Source organism: Sarcophilus harrisii, chromosome X (genome assembly GCF_902635505.1).
Source record: "Sarcophilus harrisii chromosome X, mSarHar1.11, whole genome shotgun sequence".
NCBI lineage: Eukaryota > Metazoa > Chordata > Mammalia > Dasyuromorphia > Dasyuridae > Sarcophilus > Sarcophilus harrisii.
In genome coordinates, this window is record NC_045432.1 from 82908992 (window position 1) to 82933564 (window position 24573).

At 45.3% G+C, this 24573-nt stretch overlaps 2 protein-coding genes across 2 annotated transcripts in view; one reads left to right on the forward strand and one right to left on the reverse strand.

The window, feature by feature from the left end:
* ITIH6 (inter-alpha-trypsin inhibitor heavy chain family member 6) overlaps positions 1–14093 on the reverse strand; it is a 30746-nt gene extending 16653 nt beyond the window's left edge. Inside the window, 6 exon segments of the mRNA XM_031945107.1 lie at positions 466–582; positions 1114–1283; positions 10315–10562; positions 11275–11385; positions 13396–13550; positions 13992–14093. Of these exon segments, the coding sequence (XP_031800967.1) occupies positions 466–582; positions 1114–1283; positions 10315–10562; positions 11275–11385; positions 13396–13550; positions 13992–14093 (903 nt within the window).
* The window catches only part of LOC116420379, a 122958-nt gene that overhangs the window by 23240 nt on the left and 75145 nt on the right, over positions 1–24573 (forward strand). The gene's annotated exons all lie outside the window — the stretch shown is intronic.

The following is a 24573-nucleotide window of genomic DNA, read 5'->3' on the forward strand; positions in this document are numbered from 1 at the left end:
GGATCTCCACCGAGAGAGAACAAATGGTTCAGCCAGTTCTTTCAGTACCTCGAACAGCGATTCATCTGCATTTCAGGACTTGAATTCAGCAAAGGCCAGCTAGGTTGCTCCCTACTTAATCTTGGTCTTAATCTCCCTGGCAAGGGGGGTAGGGAAGAGAGCTTTGTGGCACTGTTCTGCCTGCTCCAAAGATTACTCTTCTGAACAGAAAAGAAAGAGAAGCAAAAGAACGCTTGAATGATTCTGCCTTTTGGGCAGATGTAATTTAGCCTCCACAGTTCCTCAGAGACTGAAGGCCCACTTGGAGTGGAGCTGCCCGGACTTGGGTTGGGCTCCATGACTTTGGAAGGGGCCTTCTAACTCTGGAATTTTGTCTGTGTCTCCCTCCCCCCCAAACTCACACTCTAGAGTCCAGAACTGGAATTCTGGGAGATTTGTCCAATGGTCCTCCATGGCAATCGTTACCTGCTTCAGCTTCGTTCCGGTCATAGAACCACTGACATCGATAACGAAGATGATGTTTTTCTGCATACGGGGTAGGCCTCTGGGGGCAAAATAGTGAACAAAATAGCCATCGGAGATCTGGGGAGAGAACAAAGGAAAACACACACACACAGAGACATAGTGTTAGAGACAGAGACAGAGACACACATGAAAACAGAGATAAAGACTGAAACAGAGAGAGATGGGTATACATACATGCATGTGGAGGGAAGGAAAGGTGGGGGTCAATAGAGAGCAGAAGAAGAAATCACAACAGCTTTAAGGTTTTCCCTTGAGATACCACATCATAACAGTGGACCTGAATGGAGGCAGAAATGAATAACAGCATGGAGGGAACCAGTGGGAAGAGGCTAGGGAGACTGAGAGGCCTGGAAGGGCGTCACAATTTAGCTTGTCCCTCAAGCATTTTAAGAAGTCCTTACTAGGAGACTAAGAACCTGGCCCTAGTGCCAGCATATGTGGTAATGTATGGTGTGAGAGCCAGGTTCAAGGTGAGGGATGATCACGTGCTCATGGCAAGGGGCGATCAAGCTCTCAAGACTCAATGTGGATGCTGAGTATAGGCAGGAGGGTGCCTTCAGTGTGTTTCTGACTGAGGGCCAAGATCACCTGCACATCACCAATGACGTCCTTCATAGCCACATCATATTGAATCACAAAGTCCCCCATGATGCCCCGGCTGGAGTAGGCAGCCTGTTCGCTTGGTGCTGGTGTGAAGGTGATCCGGGCACAGGTTTCCTCCTTTTCAATCCTGGTGGATGCTGGCAAGTCAGCCTCACCTGTATGGGGATGATCAATGATGGGAAGAAAGGGGCCACCCAGCCTAGGGTTAAGGGAGGAAGGGCTAGAAGGGGAAGAGGGTGATCCTTCATTCATCCATTTCCTCCTCTCCAGGTCCTCATGTGGCCTTTGACTCTGGCTTGCCCCTGAATACTGAATTCTCTTCATTTGTTCTCTAGCCCTCCCTGAGTCTGAACTCTTGACTAGATGGCCTATCTAGTTCTCTGTCCATTTTGTGAGATGTGGGTTGGTGAATCTCATCCTCCCCACACCTTCTCATAGGCCCGAGGGTTCCCTGAAGTTGGGCTTTGCCCTGTGGGGAGTCTTCATTTTCTACTTTTCTTCTTCCTTTCCTCCCTTCCTCTCACCTGGCCTCCCCCTTTCCTTGCAAAACCCAACAATTGTGGCTCAAGGATCCACAGAAGGGAGTCCTTTGAGTACTGTGCCCAGGAAAAAATGCAGTGTATTTCTTTATGGGGGCACATTTGCTCAACTTTTGGGTTGACAGAAGATGAACACTTCTTCTAATATATCCTGCCTGCTCTCAGGTCTGAGAAGCTCAGAGCCAAAGTCCTTTCACAGTCATAGCAATCAGTTCAGGCCAAGTGACCGATAACATCAACTCTCCCTTATTTATCTCCTGTCCAAGTCTCTTCACTCTCCTAACCATTGCCACTGTCCTGCTCCAATCCTTTCATGACTCCACAGGCTAGTGTCCCCTCCCCTCCAGCCTCACTCCTTTCCAACCTGTACAAATCTCACCTTCCCCTGGAGGACTGTGGGAAGATGGTGGAGCAGATCAGTAAATTTCAAACTCTCCAGATTTCCCCCACAAATAGAACAAATTTGTGCCTCAGAGTCAATCTAGACTCCTGAAAAATTCAGAAGACTTGGACAGAATAGGGGTCCTCCAGATACAACTCAAGAAAATCCGAAGAAAGAGATTAACCTACATGAAGTGCAAACACCTCCAGGCTAGCTCCATAGAAACACCAAGTGGGGACTCCTGGGGCTAGCTGGGCTTGGCTGGAACCTCAGCAGGAACCCCAGAAACTTTCACCTCTGGGACAGCATGAGGAATTGGGAAATGAGTTGGAGAGATTGAGGGAACCTCAGCTGATTGGGAACACAGGCCCAGCTATGCTGCTGGAACACAGCCCTGGGTGAGAAGGAACCAGAACACTAGAAGTGCAAAGATAAGGGGGCAGAAACATTGTTGGCTGCGGGCACTTGCTGGAGGGGGGAGCTTTTGGTTTGGGGTTCCAGGTCAGAGGGGAGAGCTCAAGTGAAGCTACAGGCATCATTTCCCCACCCCACAATTAGAGGTCCTTCCATTAATACTTTTCATTAAAAAAATAAAAAGAAGAAAGAAAGAACTCAACCATAGAAACTTACTATAGCAATAGGGAAGATCAGGCTTCATCTTCAGAAGAGGATACTGAAGTAAAAAAACCCTTCTACCCCAAAGACTAACATTAAATGACTCTCTATCCAGAGAGAATTAATAGAAGGACTCAAAAAAGAATTTAAAAATCAATGAGAGACATCGAGGCAAAACTAAACAAAATAAAAATAAAACCATCCAAGGAAAAAAAAATTATGAAAAAAGTTACTCAACTAGAAAAGGAGATTCAGAGTCTTAAAGGACAAAAGAACTCTTTGAAAATTACATCTGGGCAAGGGGAAGCCAGTGAAGATATAAGAGACCAAGAATAACAAAACAGAATATAAAGAATGAAAACATAGAACAGAATGTGAGACATCAGAAAATTAACAGATCTAGAGAATAGATCAAGAAGAGAAAACATAAGAATGATTGGACTACCTGAAAGCTGTGACCAAAAAGAGAGCCTGGACACAATAATGCAAGAAGTAATGCAAGAATATTGTCCTGAAGTGATAGAACTGGAGGGGAAAGTAAAAATAGAAAAAATCTACTGCTCACCACACTGCCTCAAAGAGATCCTTTGAGGAAAACACATAGGAACATTATTGCCAATTTCGAAATCCCCAGATCAGAGAGAAATTTTTTTTTTTAAAGAGCCAATTCAATAGTTTATTAAATGGAGACAGATACTGGGACCAGATGGATCTTGGTCCCAGGGCTGGATGAGACTATCATCTCAAAGAATCCAGCCCTGAGTACTGGGACAGCAAGCTTTTTTTATAGGATAACAAGAATAGTGACATAATGGGGGAGGTACCTAGGTGGGGGATAACCTAATGGTGGGGGAGGCCCCTAGGATGACACAATGGAGGGAGGTTACTGATATTCTAATGACATCTAAAATGGAGAAAACTTTTCCTGTCAAACATTAAGAAGGAATGTCTATAACCTAAAGATATAAAACCTTCTTCTCATCAACCATTTAAGAGGGAAAGATTATAGCCTGGGGTTTTGGGGCAGAGCAACTGAGATAGATCTTTATCTCATCAAACATTAAGAGGGAAAATTTATAACCTGAGGCAGAATAACTAAATAGGACAATTGGAGAAACTGCGTCATGACATTAAAAGAAACTGGGTCACGACATTAAAAGGGAACTTTGGCACAATATTCCCCACAAAGAGAAAAATTTTCAAGAAACAAGAAAAATACAAATCAAATATTCTGGGGCTACAGGGCTTATTAGCAGATACAACAAAAGATCACAGGTCCTGGAATCACATATACTGGCAATCAAAAGAACTAGGCCTGCAGCCAAAATATCATATCCTGCAAAATTATCCATAATGTTGAATGAAAGAAAAGGACATTCAATGAACTTGCAGATATTTAGGACTTTCTGTCAACCAAACCCACACCCAATACCAAAGATCAATTTCAAGGAACTCAACATGGACAAATTGTTTAGATCTCTTTACGTGGGAATGCATACATATGTTTAAGACTGACATCAGCAATTGGGTAGCTCAAAAGAAAGATTTATAAAAATGAGATGCAGAGGAAGAATAGACACAGAGACATTAGAGGTGGAAGGAGGGCTCATGGTTCAAAAAACCTGTTCATCAGGGATGGGTTAAGTAGGCAACACTACATATATACCACGAAAGGTATAGCACCCTCCAAAATTTATAAAGAAATAAGGGGTGAGAGATGGGCGGGGGGGGGACACAGAGAGTGGGTGAAGAAGACAAGGGAGGGATTCATGGGTGGGGGGGAGGTTAAGTAATATCGAGGCAAGTTAAGGAGCACAATTAAAGTAGAAGAGTTAGCAGAGATAGGAAAGAAGAGATATACACAAACACTACAACTAGAATCAGGAATCAAATTTATTAGAAAAAGTACAGGAGTAATTATTGATCTTAGACAAAGTAAAGCTTAAAGATTCAATCAAGAGAGGAATCTACATTATATGTCAGCCATACTAATATTGTTTTAATGCATATTTACATATAGGTAAATGTGTGTGTGTCAGTATATGTAGATATATATGCATGTTACTCTATGTGTGTATGTAGATATATGTACACATGAGGATCTGTGGATGGATGTGAATATATGTATATATATATGTGTGTGTGTGTGTGTGTGTGTGTATCTATATATCTATTACATATATTTCTGTTTAACTATAGCTTGCTTGGGAGGAAGTGGGGGAGGGAACGAAAGGGTAAAACAAGTGTGAAGCAGAGACGAAAAGAACAACCTATAAGGAAGCCATGAAAAAATGAACACTCATGAATATAATTTCTTCTACTATTACATATCCTTTCTTGAACTGGAAATTTATTATTATATATTTTGAATCCTCCCTGGTGTTCTGTTGGACACATGAAAATGTTCTTTCATTTTGTTTTGTTTTATTTTTTATCTTTTTTCTATTCTGTTTTTTTAAATAAACAGAAAATTAAAAAAAAAAAAAAACCAAAGCGAAAAATAAAAAACAAATCTGACCTTCTAGCAAAATCATACTCCTATCCACGGAGGCCCAATACTTGATATTCTATCTACAGTCTCCATGAATTTGCCCAGTAATGTGACAGTGGATGGAGTGCTAGGCCTGGAGTTCAAATATAGGTTCAGACACTTCCTAGTTGTGCAATGCTGGGCAAGTCACTGGGCATACTTCTGCCCCCATTTCCTTTTTTTTTTTCCTGAGGCAATTGGGATTAAGTGACTTTCCCAGGGTCACACAGCCAGAAGTGTTAAGTGTCTGAGATCACATTTGAACTCAGGTCCTGCTGACTTCAGGACTGATGCTCTACCCTGCCCCCTTTCCTTAACAGAGATCACAGCAGCACCTATCTCCCTGAGTTTTTTAATGCAGATCAGATGAGATAATTGAAAAGCACTTGACATATAGTAAACACTTTGAAAGAGTTACTGTTATTATTAGTCATAGTAATAGTACTAGTAGCATCAGCAGTAGTAGTATCAATATTTGTACAAGCCATTCCCCATGCCTGGAGTCACTCCTTCTGCTTTTCTGCCTTTCAATCAATTAGAAAACTAAACCAAATTGAAAACAGTTTCTTTCCCTAAACTTAGTGAGGAGAGGGAGCAACATGTACAGATATAGGGCTGTATAGAATAGACACAAGCAAATTATAGAAATGGAACTGGGGTTAGAAAGTGACAAAGAGTAAACTATGCACTCGCCATACTTTGAAGTTTAATTCACATCCTTGATGTTAATAATCAGCTAGTGTGAGAGAGTGTGAACTGGTTTGGTCCCAACCCTGGATACCCTAAAGGTCATTTTGGGGGAGCTGCTAGGAGCCAGAGGGATGAAAAATTAGGATTCGTGTAGAAAGAGGAGTTCAGAGTGAGTCTCGAAGGAATATAGGGATTCTAAGAGATGGAAGTGAGGAGGAAGAGAAGGAGTGGGAGATAGCCTTGTAAAAGTTTGCAGTTGGGAGATGGGGCGTTGTGTAAGGAACAGCAAGTTGGGCAGCCTTGCTAGATCATAGTTTGTGTGAAGGGAATTAATATATAATTAAGCTGGAAATAGAAAAAAGGTCAGGTGGTAAAGGACTTTAGATGCTAAACAAAGGGGGATTGTGGGTAGATGGCAGCATGCTACGATGTAGCAAACAGTCTATTGAGGTTTTGAATTGTACTAGTCTAAAAAGAAATAAGAATAACCTGTGGATTATTCTTCCACCCAACCCTGAGCTAGACGAACCAGGGTGGGTACAAAGAGTAACATGAGGCAGTGTGTGGGCAGAGAGGGGGTGGTTCCACAGCAGGGAACACTCAAGGGGAAGATCTCACTAGTGGGAGAAGGGCTCTAAGCAAAAATCTTCTTTATCTGTAGTGGGAGGTTAGCATATTCTCTAGAGCTCAGATTCTTAAATTGCCAGTCATGACTCTCTATGAAGACTTTAAAAAACATTTTAAAAAATTTAAATTACAAACTTTTTTAGCTTATACATGTATATTATTTTTTATATATTTCCACATGAGTCATACTGGAAGCGAAAAATCAGAACAAAAGGGGGAAACCATGAAAAAGAAAAAAAAAACAGAAGGAAAAATAAGTGAGAGTAGCACTCCTCGATGCACATTCAGGCTCTCTCTCTGATTTCAGATGGCATTTTCCATCCAAAATGTATTAGAATTGCCTTGGATCACCAAGTTGAAGGAGAGTACACAGCAGTTGCGGAAGAAATTATCAGAAACTACTTTGGCCAATTGTATTTTAACAAAACTGCTAAGAAGAAATAAGTGAACACTTACCTCACTGCCCTCACAAAAGTATAGAATTCTACATTAGCAAAAAAGGAGAAATAGACTATTCAAGTAACCCAGTATCAGAAAAAGAAATTGAATAAGCCATAAACGAACTACCAGAGGAAAAGATTTTGCGACCAGATGGATTTATAAACAAATTCTAACAGACATTCAAAGAACAATTAATTCCATTATTCCATGAACTATTTGCAATACTAAGTAAAGAAGGCACCCTTCCAATCCTTTTCTGTGATACAAATGACACAGCTGTGTTCTTGATATTTAAACCCAGGAGAAATAAAGCAAAGAAAGAGGACTATAGATTAATCTCCCTAATAAACATTGATACAAACATTTAAAATAAAAATATTAGCGGGCAGGCTATAAAAACATAATAGGAAAATTTTACACTCTTGACTGGTTAGATTTATATCAGGAATTCAGGGTTGGTTCAACATAAGGATGGAGGAAATGAGAAATGGGAAGGAAATAAGCATTTGGATAGTGTGCCAGCTAATGTGCTCTGATAATATAACAAATATTTTTTTCATTTGATCCTCACAAATTATAAAGAAAATTATTAGTGTAATAAACATGTTAACAATTTAAGTAATTAGAACCATATAATACAAATAGTTGCTGAAAAAAAGCTATCAAAAATCCAACACCTGCTTCTGTTGAAAACACCAGAAACATAAGAATGAATGGACCTTTTTTTAAAGATCGTAAATAATATTTATATAAACATAAGAGTAAACATTATATATAATGAAAGGATTGAGGGGATTAGAACAGCAAGTAGTGAATTGTGGGAATTAAGTGACCCACACTGACTCCACCTTGTGACCCAATTCTGGAGCTAACTTAGCTCCATTTCTATTAAATGATGGGTCTAGTCCAAATTTTGTCTTGTGAGAGACATTTATTCAATTAGGGAACTGGGCAAAAACCTTATTGCATTATTTGTACCTAATCCTGTGTGGCTGGAAAACTGGTCCACTTCTTCCTCTGATTTAGAGAGCTTAATCAAGGACCTCAGCTACGCTGATGGAAACTCAGCCAGATCCAAAGATTAGTACAAGGAGTTTTCTCACAATTGTACAGCTCAAGCAACTCATGTGTAATCCGAAAATCGGCTCAATGGCTATCAGTTATCGTTTCTGCCTTCCTTTGATTGTTTATTGATGTTATAGTAGTTTGTCTTTCATTCTTGAAGACGACCAGGATGTCAGGGAGGTCACCTCGTGAAATACAAGTGAATTGGATTTGAGGGAGGGAGGGCTGTACCAAGTCACCTGCCTCTATTTCCTCTGGAACCAGCCAGACAGTGGCCAGATGGAGAGCAAGACAATTGAAGAATGGTCCTGATGGGAGACCTTGGCTCTCAGTTTGACTGAGGCTAGGTAAGAAAAAAAATGGCTTTTATCTAGTCAAAAAAAAAAAAAAGAGAAAAAAGAAATCCATCTGGGAGGGAAGCTCTTTAGTTTCTGGCAAAACAGCAACAATTGCTGTTTACTCTGAAGCAATCATGAGCAAAATAAAGACAAAGTGGACTTGGCCTGGGACCTTCTGTTGGTCAATCAATGAGAGGAAGGAAGGAGGGAGGGAGGGAAGAAAAGAAAGGAGGAAGAGAGGGAGGGGAAAAAAGGAGAGAGGGAGAGGGGAGAGGAGGGAAGAGAGGAAGGGATGGAGAGATTGTTTATAGATTCTTTTCTGAATTCAGGAAATTGCATCTGTTTCCTCTCCTCCTTCCAACTTGGAAAGTCCCTGATTTTTCATCCAATGAGAAATTAAGTCACCTAATATTATGTTTTCTTTTTAATGTATTAACCTCATTTGATTGTTTCTAATGTATAAAAATCTGTCTTTCTCCACAATTAGGATCCCACCCTAAGCTGAGGAAGGGATATGGTCCTGATTCATTGGGCAATTGATATCATTGCTTAATGAATGGATGTACTGGAAGACCAAACCTTTGTTTCCACAATCACTTCATCTTTCACCCACCATAGCAATAGAGATCAGTTTGGTTCTTTCCATTAAGATCAGAGGCAAAGCATCAGTGCAGTCCTAGAAGTACTAATTCTAGCAATAAGATAAGAAAGAAAAATCAAAGGAATTAATGTAGGCAGAGAAGGAAAAATTGTGGCTTTTGTAGATGATATGAGTATTCGTTTAGAACATCCTACAGTGTCAATCAAAAGCTTAATCAAAATATTGTGCCAGCCATTCTGGAAAGCAATTGGTAAATATGTTTGAAGTCACCAAACCTTTTGATTCAGGGATGTCTCTACTAGGCCTGAATCTCAAAGAAGTCAAAGAAAGGGAAAAAAAATTCATAGTTACAAAAATATTTATAGCAGCTCAATTGTGGTTGCCCCAACTGGGAAACTAAAGGGATGTCTACTTACTGGGAAATGGCAAAATATGGTGGATGAATGTAATGGAATATTATTGTACCATAAAATAGTACCAAATGGGTAATTCCAGTGGAAACTGTAAGGCAGAGTAGGAAGAGCAGAGCTAGGGAGGATGGTTTCTACCCTGATGACATAATGGAGGAAAGCAACTTTGAAAGACATTTGAACTGGTTAATATCATGAAGAACCCTGAATCCAGAGGCCCTGAGATCAATCATACCATCCGCCTTTTGTCAGAGACTTGATGGACTTAAAATGCAGAATGAGAAATACCCGTGGCCAATGAAAGGTTTTTCTGTTGGAATCAGCACACTTATGAGGGTAGCTTGCTTTCTTCCTCGGTGCTGAAATGAACCTGGATGGATCAGGGAGGAGCACTGCTTGGCTCCCTTTCCCTTCCGGCCTCACACTGGGCGGCTTCGAGACCCTACAAAAGTGGTTGCCTCCAGCCACCAGCCCCTCTCCCTCAGCTGGATTCTAGAATCCTTTTTCTTCCTTTTTGCTTTTCTCTGCCATTACAAACATTTTGGTGTCCAAAGAAAAACAGAACAAGAGGATCAAATGGGGCAACTGGGAGCCTGCACTCATCCTCACCGTCACTCATGTCCCAGACTTGAAATGTGCCCAAGTGCTCATTCCTCAGACGCCCATCAGGGACTACCTCTCTCTGCCTGGAAGTATAGCTCTGCCAGGCCCGCCCCTCCCCTCCAGGAACACTTGTTTCCTCTTTCCTCTCAAACTTACTGGTGCTTTAGAAAATGTTCTCCAGACTGACCATAGTGACCTTCGTCCTACCCTCTCCATCTGACCACCGGGGCCGCTTTGGTTGCCTTGCTTTCCCAACCTCGAGGCCCTGCCTTTTTCCCACTTTGCTGCTGAATGGGCCTCCTGTTTGGCTCGGGCCTGGGTGGTTAAGGCCAGCCTGGCACTTACCTCTGACAGTGTTGGTCAGCAGGTGGCTGGTCCGGAGGGGCAGCACATGGATGTATTCGATGCCAGTCCTCTCTGATACGGTCACTTCTACACTGAGATTCGGCACCACTTGGCCGGGTCTGATGCTCACGGCGTGCTGGTACTTCCCCAGGAGGCGAGGGAGCAGTTCCTCATAGGTCAAGGCAAATGTCACCTCTCCACCCACAGCTACATTTGTGGAAATTTTGAACTTCTTGACCTCATCGTCTCTGGGGAGAGAGGGATGAGGGGAAAGTGGTGGGAGAAATAGCCATTATTGATTCCCGGACTCCTTTAGTCTGCTCTTCACCAGCTTTGTCCACTCCTTCCTTCCTTTTCCTTATTCAGCCTCCTGAGACTCAGGGATTCGCTCACTCTTCCCACATTTTGCTCTCCAGGTCATTCGTCGCCTCGTGTGGGCAATTGTGCACCTGTTTAATTAGGCAGCTCTTCACTTGGTCACTCCTATTCTTTAACAACTTGCGTGGCCTGAGCACTTTAAGGTTGATTTCATTATTGAAAAAGTTCCCCATTCTGTGCTCAAGTTGACCATGGCATCTGGCCTTTGTGTGCCTATCTGGGCTCCAAGAGGGCCAGGAGGAGACCCCCTCTCTTCCCCACCCCTTGGACAAAGAAACATCCGAACTAGAAAATAAGGAGCTGTTGATTTTTGGACCTATCACTTAAAAAAGGCAACAGCCTCCCAATCCCCCCTTCCCCACTCTGTATTTACCTATAGACATTTAAAAGGGGGAGGGCTAGGATTCTTCATTTGGGAGGGCCAACTGAAGGAAGCCACAGAGATACAGCATGGCCAGGGGCATGCAAATCGGTGGTCTACCGGCCCAATGGCGGCCACCTGGACTCTGGAGAAGCTAGGCCTACTCTAAGACAGCTTTCAGGGGACTGCCGATTTGGAAGGAGGGATCTGGAAAGTCTTACTGGCTGGCCACGTGGGCAGCGGTCTGCCCTTGTTTCCTGGCTTCCTCGTACATTTTCTTAGCCTGGTGCTTCTCTTTGACTTCGGCTATGTAGATTTTGCCATTGATGGTCCTAATGAAGGGAGAAGGAGTCAAGGAATTACCGGGGCTTCCCAGGGTCTCTGAGTCAGCAGGAGCTTGGGAGAGTAACCAGCTAAGCTTCAGAAGAAGGCAGAGGAGTTTGCTTAGAGCCCAAGTGAGTCACCCTCCACTTTTGCTTCCCAGACCCAGGGGAAGGAACAACCAGGGGCACAGTGCTTGGCACATAATCGGTGCTTAATAAATGCTTATTGACTCTCTCTGCCTGTCTCTCTGTCTGTCTCTCTCATGTGTCTGGCTTTCTGTCTCTCCATCCTCTCTATCTCTGTCTCTCCCTCCTTCCCTTTCTGTCCCTGTCTCTTCCATCCCTCTCCCTCCTGGGTCTCCCCTTGTCTCCTCCTCTGTCTGTCTTCTCACCCACTAATGGTCTGTCTCGCCTTAGGGACCAGAATACCCTTTTGGTTCAGTTTCCCTGGTGGCCCAGAACAGACGTCTCTCTGTTGCTGGCCTTGGAAGTGGGCGGAGGTGTCTGCAGGGCGTGTGCTTCTCTGACCAGAGACTCAGGTCTCTGGCTTCTACACAAAGAGCACTCTGTCCGTCCAGTTCAAGGGCACGGAAAACCCTTGCTAACTGAAGAAAAACAACTTCTCAGTGATGGGGGCGGGCTTCTCCTCCCCTTTCTTCCCTCCAGAGGGGACAGATTAATGGAGTTTATTTGGAAATCTCACGTATTTGCTTTCACCCAATTGAATAGTGACCTTCTCCTTGGCACTCGAGGCCCTCCTCCAGTAGATCCCACACTTTTTCTCGGCTTCTTCTCCCTTCCTCCCCTGCTTCCTTTACTCCATCCAGGCCAGTCACAGTTTCCTAAGATTCCAGGCAGGGAGGGGCTGGAGAGATGACCTCATCTAACTCAATGGGCTCATTTCTATAGAGTGTATGGATCTGTGGCTCTGGGGGCTAGGGCAGGAGACTTAGGATCCTAGGCCGTCGGGGTTGAGCACACCTTGGGGACCCCGTAGTCCCATCCCGCATTTTAGAGATCAGGAAATGGATTTCGAGAAGGAAAGGGGCTTGTGAGAGAGTTCCCTCTCAGGAGATTTAGGACTCTCTGTTAGAAAGGATCATGGAAGAGCCCATCTAGATCCTTCTCGAACATCTGGAGGCTCTGTGCCACTGGGCTTAATGGCTAGAACGTTGGACCTGGAGTTAGAAAGGTCTGAGTTTGAATTCAATCTCAGATGCTTCCTAGCCATGTGACCCTAGGCAAGTCACTGCATCTCTCAGCCTCAGTTTCCTTAACTGTAAAATGGGGATCCCCACCCGTTGGGTAGAGAGATTGCAAATGTAAAGCACTTGTAAGTTTTAAAGTGAGATATAAATACTAGCTGTTATGGTTACCTCATTACCTTTGAAGACATCTTGTTTGTTTTCACACAGTCCATTTAAGAAGCTTTTCCTTCTAATTACACCCCTTTGAACTTCTCCCTGTTGGTCCCAATTCTTCCTTATAGCCAATTCCTCTAGATAAGTTGTTTAAAGATGGTGTCATGTCTTCCTGGACTCTAAATCTTCTCTTTTCTGTGGTAAGCTCTTTAGTTTCTCCAACTTATGTTGATAATAATAATAATAATAATAATGAGTACTTTTGGGCCTCCACAGCTTTTTAGATTGAATTTTTCTTCTTTTTGTTGAGGCATTTGGGGTTAAGTGACTTGCCCAGGGTCACACAGCTAAGAAGTGTTAAGTGTCTGAGACCAGATTTGAACTCAGGTCCTCCTGACTTCAGGGCTGCTGCTCTATCCACTGCGCCACCAAGTTGCCCCTCATAACTAGTATTTTAAGGTTTACACAATGAGATACAGATATGATCTAACAATAGTGTTACAACAACCCTAGGAGGAACGTGCTATCACGATCCCCATTTTACACACTGGAAACCACGTGCTGAATTGACTTTGTCCTTTTCATTTCACTGCCCGTCCTTGTCCCCCCGGCTTGTCAGTCTCCCTTTTCCCATGCCAGCCTCTCCCCAGACACTCACATGGTAAAGTTGGAAATGAAGGCCAGGCTGGGTAGATCCAGGTCAAAGATGGCTTCCTGGGCCTCTGAGTGTGGGTTGGTCATGACAGACACAACCTGGGTGTGGGCGTAGCGGGACATGATGGTGGAGCGGACGGAGAAGTGGGTCACTGGAAGCTAGAAGGCGGAAGCTTTTAGGTTGGAGAAGTTGGATGGGAGGTATTCCATCACCCTGGCCACAGCCCCAAGGAATGGACTCATAGGCCCCAAGGAGTCAAAGAATCTGAGGCTTGGCCTCCCAGACACCCTCTGGCCTCCCATTCAACTCTCTATTCCTTCAGCTCCCAGGATCCTCGGGTCCCAGAGTCTTAGGACATGAGGAATGGTTGGGACCCGATGGGGCAGGGATAGGGAGCTGCGCTTCATTCATCCCTCTACAAGATTCCTGTAGGTTTTTTGGTTCCCTCCACTGACCATGACTTCGGTTTTGGTCTCCTCACAATATGCGACAGCACAGGAGACTGGTGGATCAGTTGGGATTTGATCTGTGTTCCACTCAGCCTCTGTCTCTGCTGAGGTGTGTCAGGCCCTTGGAGGCTCCGGCAGTTGTGTACTCACCTCTCTGTGGGCCAGAGGGCTCCCTGGGACTTGCCCGGAGCTCAGAGCAACAAATATCACCAGACTGAAGCGGAGACCTCTCTGGACCCTGGGAAGCGTCATTTTCTCAGCCTCTCTGAACTGGGCCAGGAAGGCTCTGAAAAGCAGATTTTAGAACAGACCACATTTTTAAAGAAGCCCTTTCCACTTGGAATCCTACAGGAATTTTCCTTTAATCCTCCCTTCTCTTGGGAGGGCGGGAGAGAAAAAGCCAAAACCTTCTCAATGAAGCTTTCATTCCAAGACAAGTGAGGATTGTCCAGCTTGGTGGTACCGGCTCTGGATCAGCTACAGTTTTCCTCCTCTCTCTTCTCCCCAGCTCCCCTTTCTCCCCATATTGCCCTCACATTTCTGTCTCCCTCCCACCTTGGTCTCTTCTCTTTCTTTGTGAATAGCCATTTCATGTCTCCCCCTCCTAACTTCTGCCTTTCCCGAGCTAGCTTCTGCTATGTTGGATATCTCCTCAATCTCTCCCTGCTCTTTTCCTCCTCTTTCTTCCCCTTGATTTCCCCCCTCTCTGTATTCCCCTTTCTTGAATTCCCTATAACTCCCTCCATCTTCCATGTTCTCTCTTCTTTGTTTCCCAGTTTTCCCTTTTGCCAATCTTGCTGTCTGTCTCTTTGTATTCTTCCCTTTCTTGCTGTCCTTCCTTCTCAGTCCACCATTTTCTTTTTATCTGTCTCGTCGCTGTCTTTCTTTTGCTGAAACCCCTTCTCTTTGTCTTCCTCTTCTCTCTAGCTCTCTTTTGTCTCCCCTTCTATTATCTCAGTCTACCCTGTTCTGTTTCTAATATATCCCCTCTCACTCCACCCAGCTTTCCCCCTCTTGCATTTTCCTGGATCCCCTTTCTTGCCCTCCTCTCAGTTTATCCTCCTTGCCTCTTCCATCTTTGTCTATTTCTCTGTATCTGCTTCTCCTCTGTCTTCTTGGTCTTGCACCTATCCTTTTCTGTAAGCCTCTTGGTATTTCCCTCTTCCCTCTGAGTCTTTTTCAGAATATCTCTTTTTATATTTGTCTGTCTCTTTCCTTCCCCCACTCTGCTTCCCCCTGGTTTCTTTGTCTCCCTAGTTTAGCTCCCCTCTATCTTCTGTCCATTTCGTGCTTTGTCTGCCTGCTCACCCGTCTCTCCCTCAGTCCATCCTCCTCTATGTTTGTGTATCTGTCTTGTTGCTGTCATTAGCATTTATACAACCATGTCAGATAATAAGAGGAATTTTAGAAAGGTGAAAAGTTTTTGCACAAACAAAATCAATGAAGCAAAAAAAAAAAAATGGAAGGGAAAGAGGCAACTGCAGAAAAACGCTTTGCAGAAAATTTCTGTGATAAAAGTATACAGTAGTGAGAAGGGGAGATTTCTCATTCTCCTACAATAGTGTAACTATCACATATACCATAAGTGGATCACCATTCCCCAAATGATGGCATCCCTTTGGTTTCCAATTTTTTTCCTACCACTAAAAAACTGCTATAAATATTTGTGTACATATGAGTCCTTTCCCTCTTTCTTTGATCTCTTTAAAACCCGATTTCTGGATCAAAGGGTATATAAACACAGTGCAGGAAATTTGAGGGTCATAGTTCCAAACTGCTTCCCAGAATGGCTGGACCAATTCCCAGTTAAACCAATTAGTGCACAAGGGTGCTCGATTTAGAGTATTTTTGTATGTGGCTAGTGGTAGTTTATATGTCTTCCTCTTGTAGCAAGGGCTGTCCCTCATATGTAGTATGGGGATGTCTTGGTATGGCTTGAAGAGAGACAGAATAGACATTTCTAGCCTCTTCTCCCTCCCCGTTCTCCAAAGTTAGACTTTAATTCCTGCCAGGGAGAGAAGCAGGTAGTTGGTGACAGATGCTTGGCAACTCTGTTCTCAGAAAACAGGGAAGGACTGGGTTAGGGTTATATCTATCTGTTTCCTTAACTATTATTAGTTGAGGGGATGTGGTTTTCAGGTTCGGTCTAACTTCTGATCATTGTTTCATTAATTGGGGAGAGCAGAACTCCAAGCTTTGTATTCAAGGCTTGACCCCTTTGCCACAAGATGTCAACTCTTTAATGTACACACATTACAGCTAGCAAAGAAACTTATTTATCCCATTTGAAATCGGAGAAAGTATACATGAAAGACTATATAGCATACAACACAGAGTGAAGGAGCTCTCCCTTTGGAAGTGGTGACCTAGCTCAATTGAAAGGGGGGGGAGAGAGAGAGAGAGAGAGAGAGAGCGAGCTTACTGAGGGAAGTTCTTTCAAGTCTCCAGTGTAGCAAACTGGAGATAGAGAAATGAAAGAGACTGCCAGCTCTGATCACGTCAGCTTCTCCCCAGTGTTTTTCTTTAGCAACCAGAATGAGGTTGACACTGCCCATCTTCTCTCTTGAAGCTGTAAGCCAAAAGCACTGGAAACCCAAAGACACTGAAGAGACTTCCAGAAAATGAAGCAACTCAAAATAAAATTGAAGAGTTCTCTTTCCCTCTCTCACCAACTCTGCCCCACCCCTCACGAAGACATGAGCAAAAAGTCCCATACCAATGGCTTTTGGAACTTGGGTTATATTCTGAAAACTGCCTATTCATATATTTCGACTTTTATTTGTCAATAGTTATCAAATGGGGAATGGCTCTGATTCTTTGAAATGTGACTGAGTTCCCTAATATATTTTAGAAATGAAACCTTTGTCAGAGAAATGTACTTCAAAAGTTTCCCCCAACTTTTCTGCTTTTCCTTTATTTTTACCTGCTTTGGTTTTGTTTGTGCAAAACCTTTTTAATTTTATGTAATTGAAATGATCTGTTTTACCTCATCTCTTACGTGGTCATGAACTCTTTCCCATCCATAGATCTGACAAGGAATCTCTTCCCTGCTCTACTAACTGACTTATGATATCCCCATTCATGTCTAAACCTTGCACCCATTTTGAGTTTATCTTGGTATACGTGAGATGTGAGATGTTTTTTTTACGCCTAGTTTTTGCTAGACTACCTTCCATTTTTCCCTATAGTTTTTATTGAATTGTGACTTCTTGTCCCAATAGCTGGGATCTTTGGGCTTACTAAAAACTGGGTTACTGTGTACTAATCTATGCTTGTATTATTTGATCATATTGTGACCTAATCTTTTCTACTGATCGACCTTTCTTTTTCTTACCCAGCACTAAATTGTTTTGATGATTAAAGCTTTATAAAATGGTTGAGATCTGTGGTACTTCCAGGTCCCCTTCATTTTCATTTTTCTTTTCATCAATTCTCTTGATATTCTTGACTTTTTGTTCCTCCAGATGAATTTTGTTTTATTTTTCAAACACTATAAGTTAATTCCTTGATAATTTGATTGGTATGGCACCAAATAAATAATTTAGATAGTATAAGAACAAGTGTTATATTTGGTCAAAAGCCTTTTCTTCATTTGTTGAAGTTATCCTGTGATTTTTGTCGTTTTTGTTTGTTCTTCAACAATCTCTTCCATTGGTTAAATATCTGCTATTCTTATATTGCAAGGTTAAATCTGCCTGGTCCTCACATTTCCTTTGTCCTTTCTGCTTCTCTGACTGGACCATATGACAGGAAAGCAGCACCCCTATTTATTTATTTTTATTTTAAAATAATAATAATTTTTCTTTTTTTTTCAAAATACATACAAAGAGTTTTCAGCATTCACCTTTGCAAAACCTTGCGTTCCTAATATTTCTTTCTACCTCTTCCTTCCTCCTCCTCCTAGACGTCAAGCAATCCAATGTAGGTAAAAGAACATATTCTTTTATATGTATTTCCGCATTTATCATGTTGCATAAGATCAAAAGGGGGAAAATGAGAAAGAAAAAAACAATCAAGCAAATAACAACAACAACAATAAAAGAGGTGGAAATACTATGTTGTGATCCACACTCAGTTCCCACAGTCCTCTCTCTGGATGCAGATGGCTCTGTCCATCACAAGTTTGCTGAAATTGGCCTGAATCACCTCATTGTTGAGAAGAGCCAGCTGATCATCACATTATCTCGTTGTTGCTGTGGACAATGTTCTCCTGGTTCTACTCATGTGACTAGCATCAGTTCACGTCTCTCCAGGCCTTTCTGAAATCATCCCGCTGATCATTTCTTACAGAACAATAATATTCCATAACATTCATAGACCATTCAGCCATTCCCCAACTGATGGGTGTCCACTCAGTTTCCAGTTCCTTGCCACTATGCTACAAACATTTTTGTTTGCTACAAACATTTTTGCACATGTGGGTCCTTTTCCTTTCTTTATGTTCTCTTTTGGATACAGACTCAATAATGACACTGCTGGATCAAAGGATATCCACAATTTGATAGACATTCCAAATTATTCTTCAGAATGATTGGATCATTTCACAACTTCACCAACAATGTATTAGTGCAGGACCTCTATTTAAAGAAAGGATTTAGAATAGTTTTTCTTCCCATTTCCCACCAGCTCCACTGCTTTTAGACTTCTCTGGAATTTTCCATCTTGAGTGCTTTCCCCAGGAAACTCCTCATTTGGAAATCTCATTATGCTCCAAGATTAAATGTACAAAGTCCTCAAATCTCATTGGATCCTATAGATTGGTTGAGGCCCAGGTAACTCTATTCTTAGTAGCCCTTATCAACTTGTATCTTGCCCTCTATAAGGCTACAGAAACCAGATTGTGATTTAATTAAGCAGAAGAGAATATGATGCAGAATTGATATACCAGGTGGCTTTGAACCCATGCCATTGGCCAAATGATTGGCCAGAGTCCATTTGAGTCTTGATCTGACTCAGGCCAATCTCCTGGTGGCTTCAGTTTAGATACTTAAATAAAATAAGATACTCAAAGGTTATTCAAAATTTAATAGAATTAGATTGACTTTATCATAGCAGGGAGAAGGTATTCGGCAAAGATATACCGAACATGCTGCTGAATTGAGTTGTTGTTCATCCATGTCCAACTTTTTGTGACCCTGTGGACCCTATCATGTCCATACTATTTATGGGGTTTTCTTGGCAAAGATATCAGAGTGATTTGCCTTTACCTTTTCCAGGGGATTAAGGCAAACAGAGGTAAAATAATTTGCCCAGGCTCACACAGTTAATGTCTTCCCTTTGGTTTCCTCAGAGCTGAGGCTCTGTGATTATTTGTACCTCCAAGAAGGTCTTAGACATAACAGAAGGCTTGTATCTCCTGAAGACAGATTCTTTCTGGTTCAACATTATGTCTTTAAGTCTTCCAAGTAGCCTTAGAATGATTAGTTTCAGTTAAGTCATTTTTATTTGCCATAGTTCTTTGGGAATCAGTTTTTAAAATGTATTTTTAATAGACATTGCTTTATGAATCATGTTGGGAGAAAAAAAATCAGAGCCAAAGGGAAAAACCATGGGAGAGGAAAAAAACAGAAAAATAAGTGAATATAATGTGTGTTGATTTGCATTCCATCTCCATAGTTTTTTTTCCCCTGTATGCAGAAGCCAATTTCTACCCAAAATTTATCGGGATTGCTTTGGATCATTGAACTCCTGAGAAGAACCAAGTTTTTCATAGTTGATCATGGCACAGTCTTGCTGTTACTGGGTACAATGTATTCCTAGTTCTGCTTGTTTCATTCAGCCTCAGTTTGTGTAAATCTTTCCAAGCCTTTCTATAATCAGCTTGTTTATCATTTTTTATAGAGCAATAATATTCATATACCACAACTTATCCAGCCATTTTCTATTGATAAATGCCCAAAGGAATGCTTCTGTGGGTTCTTCATACACATGTCAGTCTTGGTATTTCCTAGATCGTATTTATGTTTCCTTTTCTTCTCTTTTCTTAGATGGAGCCGGCATTTCTAGAACTATGTGAAGTCACAATAGAGTGAAGCAGTTGGGGCTCCATAATCCTGCCCGATTGCGATGGTCTTTTATTCTGGGTGTCGGGCCCCCCGATTCCCCAACTCCTTCTGAACCAAGTTTTTACAATGTCATTCCTCCATGTAAAAGCAGCGAATAGTTGGTTAAAAAATCAATGGCAAAAAGGCCAGACTCTTAGCCTTTTGGCCAGGGCTATAAGGAATGAATCAAGTATGAGTAGAGACCAAGAGAGTCAAGATGGAAGGTCATTTGTGGCCAATAAGTATCCAAAGCCTGCACAGGCCCCAAGTCCCAGGAGGTAAGAGAGACTTGCAGGCCTTAAAGTTTAGTGCAGCCAGCAAGCCCCGAGGCTGTAGAGGTGTCTACAGTAAGAAGCCAGGAGGCCAGACCCAAAGACCTGTCTTCAGTCAGAGGTTAAGACAAGGAGACCAGGCACCAGCCTTTATCTGGGCACTGACATCTTCAGAAACTTGGGGGCCAAGCAAAGGGCTGGGAGGCGAGCTCAGAAATCCAAGTGAGACAGAAATGGACACTGGTCAGCAGACAGGAAGAGAATTGAAGCTCCTGGGTGGGCGGGATGATCTTATTCCCATATTCCCTGCCCCTAGCACAGGGTGGGCCACATGGTAAATCTTGTGGATCTAGCTAGACCCAGAGCTACCCTTTTAGCTGAAATGCTTACTAATTGGGACAGGAGTCAAGTCCTAAGGGCAGCTGCCTTGAGGATGGTCGCTGCCAGACAAGTCCAAGTTCAAGGGCCTGGGGCAAAGAGTAGATCCCAATGCCAGTGTGTCTGGCAAACCCCTTTCCTGCTCTGCACTCTCCACTCTGGCCAGAGAAATCTCCATTCTGGGCTGTGATCAGGACTTTGGCTCCCCCACCCCACCCTGCCTTTGCTCAGTCCATCCCCTCATGGTCTGTTGGATGGGTTCTAGTCAGTTGTGTGGCCCCCACCCTTGCAGACGCTATCAAAACCCTCCTCTCTCCCCTGACCGTTGGGGCTCTCCTCCCTCACCTGCCATTATTAGACAATCACATGTTCCAGGCAATCCCAAAGTTCTACTCTTGCAGTTATAGACCATCAGAGCAGGAGTCCTCAGAGACCCTCTCTCTCTAATGGAGAAGCGAAATGAAAGGGTGGCCGGGAAAGGGGCTTGCTCAAGGTCACAGTGCTACCTAATGGATCACCTGGTTTTTGTTTGTAGATATTTAGTGAGTCAGAAACACTTCTTAAGCACCTACTGTGTGCTAGGCAAGCTTCTAGAATCTGGGTTCTCTACATGGATGGTGTCTTTGTGCTTGGATACACACAACAGATGAGACTCTCAGTGACAATGAGGATTTTAAAGATATCTGGAGAACAAGAAGTAGGTTGGGGGAGGATAGAATGGGAATTCTGTGGGAGCAGGTATTGAGTCGAAATGACCTGAATTAGGGGAAAAAAGGGGGAAAAGCCAGTTGCAAAAGTCTCAGGGACCCCCCCCCAAGTGTCCAAAGACCACTTTGAGAAGTTAGAGAATGAGGGGCAGAGCAGCTAGGAGGCACCTGTTTCAAAGTCGGATTGACCCTAGTTCAAATGTGAACGCTTGACATTTATAAGCTATGTGACTCTGGATAAGTCATTTAACCCTGATTGACTTCCCTCCCCCCAAAAGATGATGATGGTTGGCAACTAAGGAGGGAGGAACCTGACAAGGCAGCCAGCGGCAGGGTCCCTTTTCCCTCTTCTTTTCTACCTGGTGTGTGGATGAGCGCTTTTTGCTGCTAATGTTAAGGAAGGGGGAGCTGGGGAAGATGCCCAAGGGCAATTTACTGGAGGAACTCTGACTCCCTCTCCCACAGTGAATGTCAGAAAATGCAGGAGAAGTTTGAGAATAGAGGGGAGCTAAGAAGGTTCAGAGAGGAGTGTCTGTGAGCCTGGGGTGCTCTCCCCTTGTAGGCTTTTCTCCTTGCAGAGAGGAGAGTGTCTGGTTCTTGCCCTTCTTCTCTCTTCCTCTTTGTAGACCAATGATAAAGGGTGGAATATCCTACAAAAGGAAAGGTGGGGGACAGGGGAGCTGGGGCACCCCTCATGTTGCTTTCCAATTATGTCTCACCGGGAAGGCTAATAAGGGCGACAGGGGAGGTCTCTTTTTTCCCTTTCATGGGCTAAAACCTGAGGATAGAGGGTGAGGAAAAGAAGGAAGGGGAAGAGAAGGCCAGACAGAGGCACCTGGGGAAGGTCCAGGTGCTCCTCCCTTCTGCTGCTGGGAGGAGGAGTCTGTGCAAGCTTGGGGTGAGTGGCGGAGGAGGGTGGTCTTTGGCTCTGGGCCCCCTTCGAGCCTCCCCTTCCCCTGTGCTGCTGCAGACAGTGAGAGGAAGGAGCCATCAGTGAACCATGAATGGTGCGGGCATGGATGGAGGTTATTTGCTTTGTGCCAGGGGCTGGCTGCGGGATGGGGGGGAAAGAGAAGGACAATGGCCACCGGTGTCCTCCCTCTCCCTCCCTTCTTCCTCGCTTTGCTAACGGCAAAGCATAAAGAGCAAGGCAGACACAGAAGGTGGAACACGGGGGAGTGGCTGGGCCCGGAGGGTTTCTCCTCCTTCTCTTTCTGGGAGCTGAAGGGAGGAGTCTCCCCGGCCCGGTAAAGAAGACTTAAAAGGGGGTTCCATCTTTCCAACCTAAGAACAAAGATGGAACATGCTAGAAAAGGAGGAAGGGTGGGGAGAGCGGATGGGGGGGGGGCTTGCGTAGGTGGGGGTGCGCTCTCTCCTCATTGGCCTAGCCAATGGCGCAGAGGGAGGAGTCTCATTGGACAGGCTCTTCTGGGGCTGCCTCCTCCCTCTTCCCAGCCCTTCCCTCTTGTGAGCCCAATGGCTGAGCCTGGAACATCCCAGAAAAGGAGGAAGGGCTGGGAGAGAAGATGGGGGGACCGAGGGACTGGGGGGAAGAAGGGGGACGGTGATGTCCCCGCGCTTTCCCCTTTCTGCTGTGGATGGCGCTCGGTGGGGAGGAGTCTGTATGGGGGTGGCCGCTGTGCCCTCCATCCCTCCCATGCCGCCCCTTCCCCTGTGCTGCTGCAGACCCCAGGACTAGGGATTCCCCGGCATGCCAGGACCCAGATGGTCACTTCTCTGTCCGGCACCGGCTGCGGGAGAAGGGCGGGGTGTTAGGGCTTCTTCTGCTCCTCCTCTCCCTTTGCCCGTGTGGACAGTGCAAAGGGGCAAAGGACCGGAGCCGGGGCTTGGGGTGGTGGGGCAGCACAGCGCAGATGTTTTCCTGCCCTTCTCTTGCAGAGGGGATCCCTCCTCCATCCTCAGGAGCCACAGGCAGAGGTGGAATATGTCGGAAAAGGAGCTAGGCTGGGGAGAGAGGAAGGAATAGGGAGGGGGCGAGATTTTTCTCCCCCCTCTTGCCCCTGTAACCGTTCCCCCCTTCCCCATCCCCTTTGGCTACTGCTGGTGCTGGGGAGAGAGGAACCTGGGAAAGGCTAGGATGGCGGCGTTGCTCCCCCTTTCCCCAGACCCCCGCAGGAGGAGGAGGGGGGTTAACGGCCCAGCCCACCCCGGAGCTCCCTTTCTCCGGCCGGCCGCTGTTGCTCCCCGAGGGAGCCCAAAGGGCTCGGAATCGGGGTCCTGAGCTTGCTCCCCGCTCCCCCGTTGGGTGGCCCTGGGTCAGCCTCTGCAGACTAGGGGGCCTTCCGCCAGGGCCGTGAGGAGGTCCCAGTGGGCAGACTCCCATGATGGCCAGACCCGGTGCCCCCTCCCAGCCCCCCACTAGCCTAGGTCCGTACCCTGCTAGAGTGGGGCAGGAGGAAAGCGTGGGGCGCAGGCAGGCCTGTCGGGCCCGGCAGCCAGGCCTTTCCCGTCCTGCCTCGCCCCTGAGGCCACTGAGCTCAGGCCCAGCTCCGTTGGGGGAGGGGTCCATCCCACGATCCCCCTTCGTTCTGGGGGCCCAGGCTGAGCCGCGGAACTGCTTGGGAGGATGGGCCCGGGCCCCCGGAGCTTCTGAATCTTTGTGAGGGGGAGCACCCCGCGGAGCCCAAAGTAGGTTTGGGAGTGGCAGGCTCAGGCCCCGGGGGGCTGGCGGAGGGCAGAGTCAGCAGGCTGGAGCGGGACAGGGCCCGCGAGGAGCTTTCTCGCCTCCCCTCCTCCCACCGTGGTCCTCACGGGCTAGGGCTCCCATGTGCCAGTCTGTAGGGGAAGCCCGGGGGCGGAGGCCGTGGCCGCCAGGGTGCTCTTTGTCCCCCTTGGGCCTGGGGGGGGGCCTGGGGTGTGAGGGCAGAAGACTGGGGAGTGGTCGGGGAGGGCCCTTTGTTCCGGGCCCTGATCCCCCCTGTCCCTCCCCTTCCCCTGTGCTGCCCGGGGCAGTGAGGAGGCAGCAGCGCAACAGCCCCGGTGGCCGTTGCCCAGCCCCTTTAAATGCGCTCTTGGGCCACCTCTGAAAGTCTGCTTCTGGAGGCCAGGGGTTCTCCCTCTCTGACCTTTGAGGCTGCCCCTCAGCCCGGTCCCAGTGCCTTGTCCGGGATGAGGCCTTGAGAGTGCTGGCCAATGGATTGAATTGGAGCTGTGACATCCGGGCTGGCTTTCTGGAGGTTCTTGCCACGGGCCTTGGTCAAGAATGGAGTCTGGTCTTTATTCCGGCCCAGCCTTGATCTTAGTGCAGGAGGCAGGAGAGCCTGAGAGGCAGGAGAACCCGAGAGGCAGGAGAGCGTGAGAGGCAGTTCAA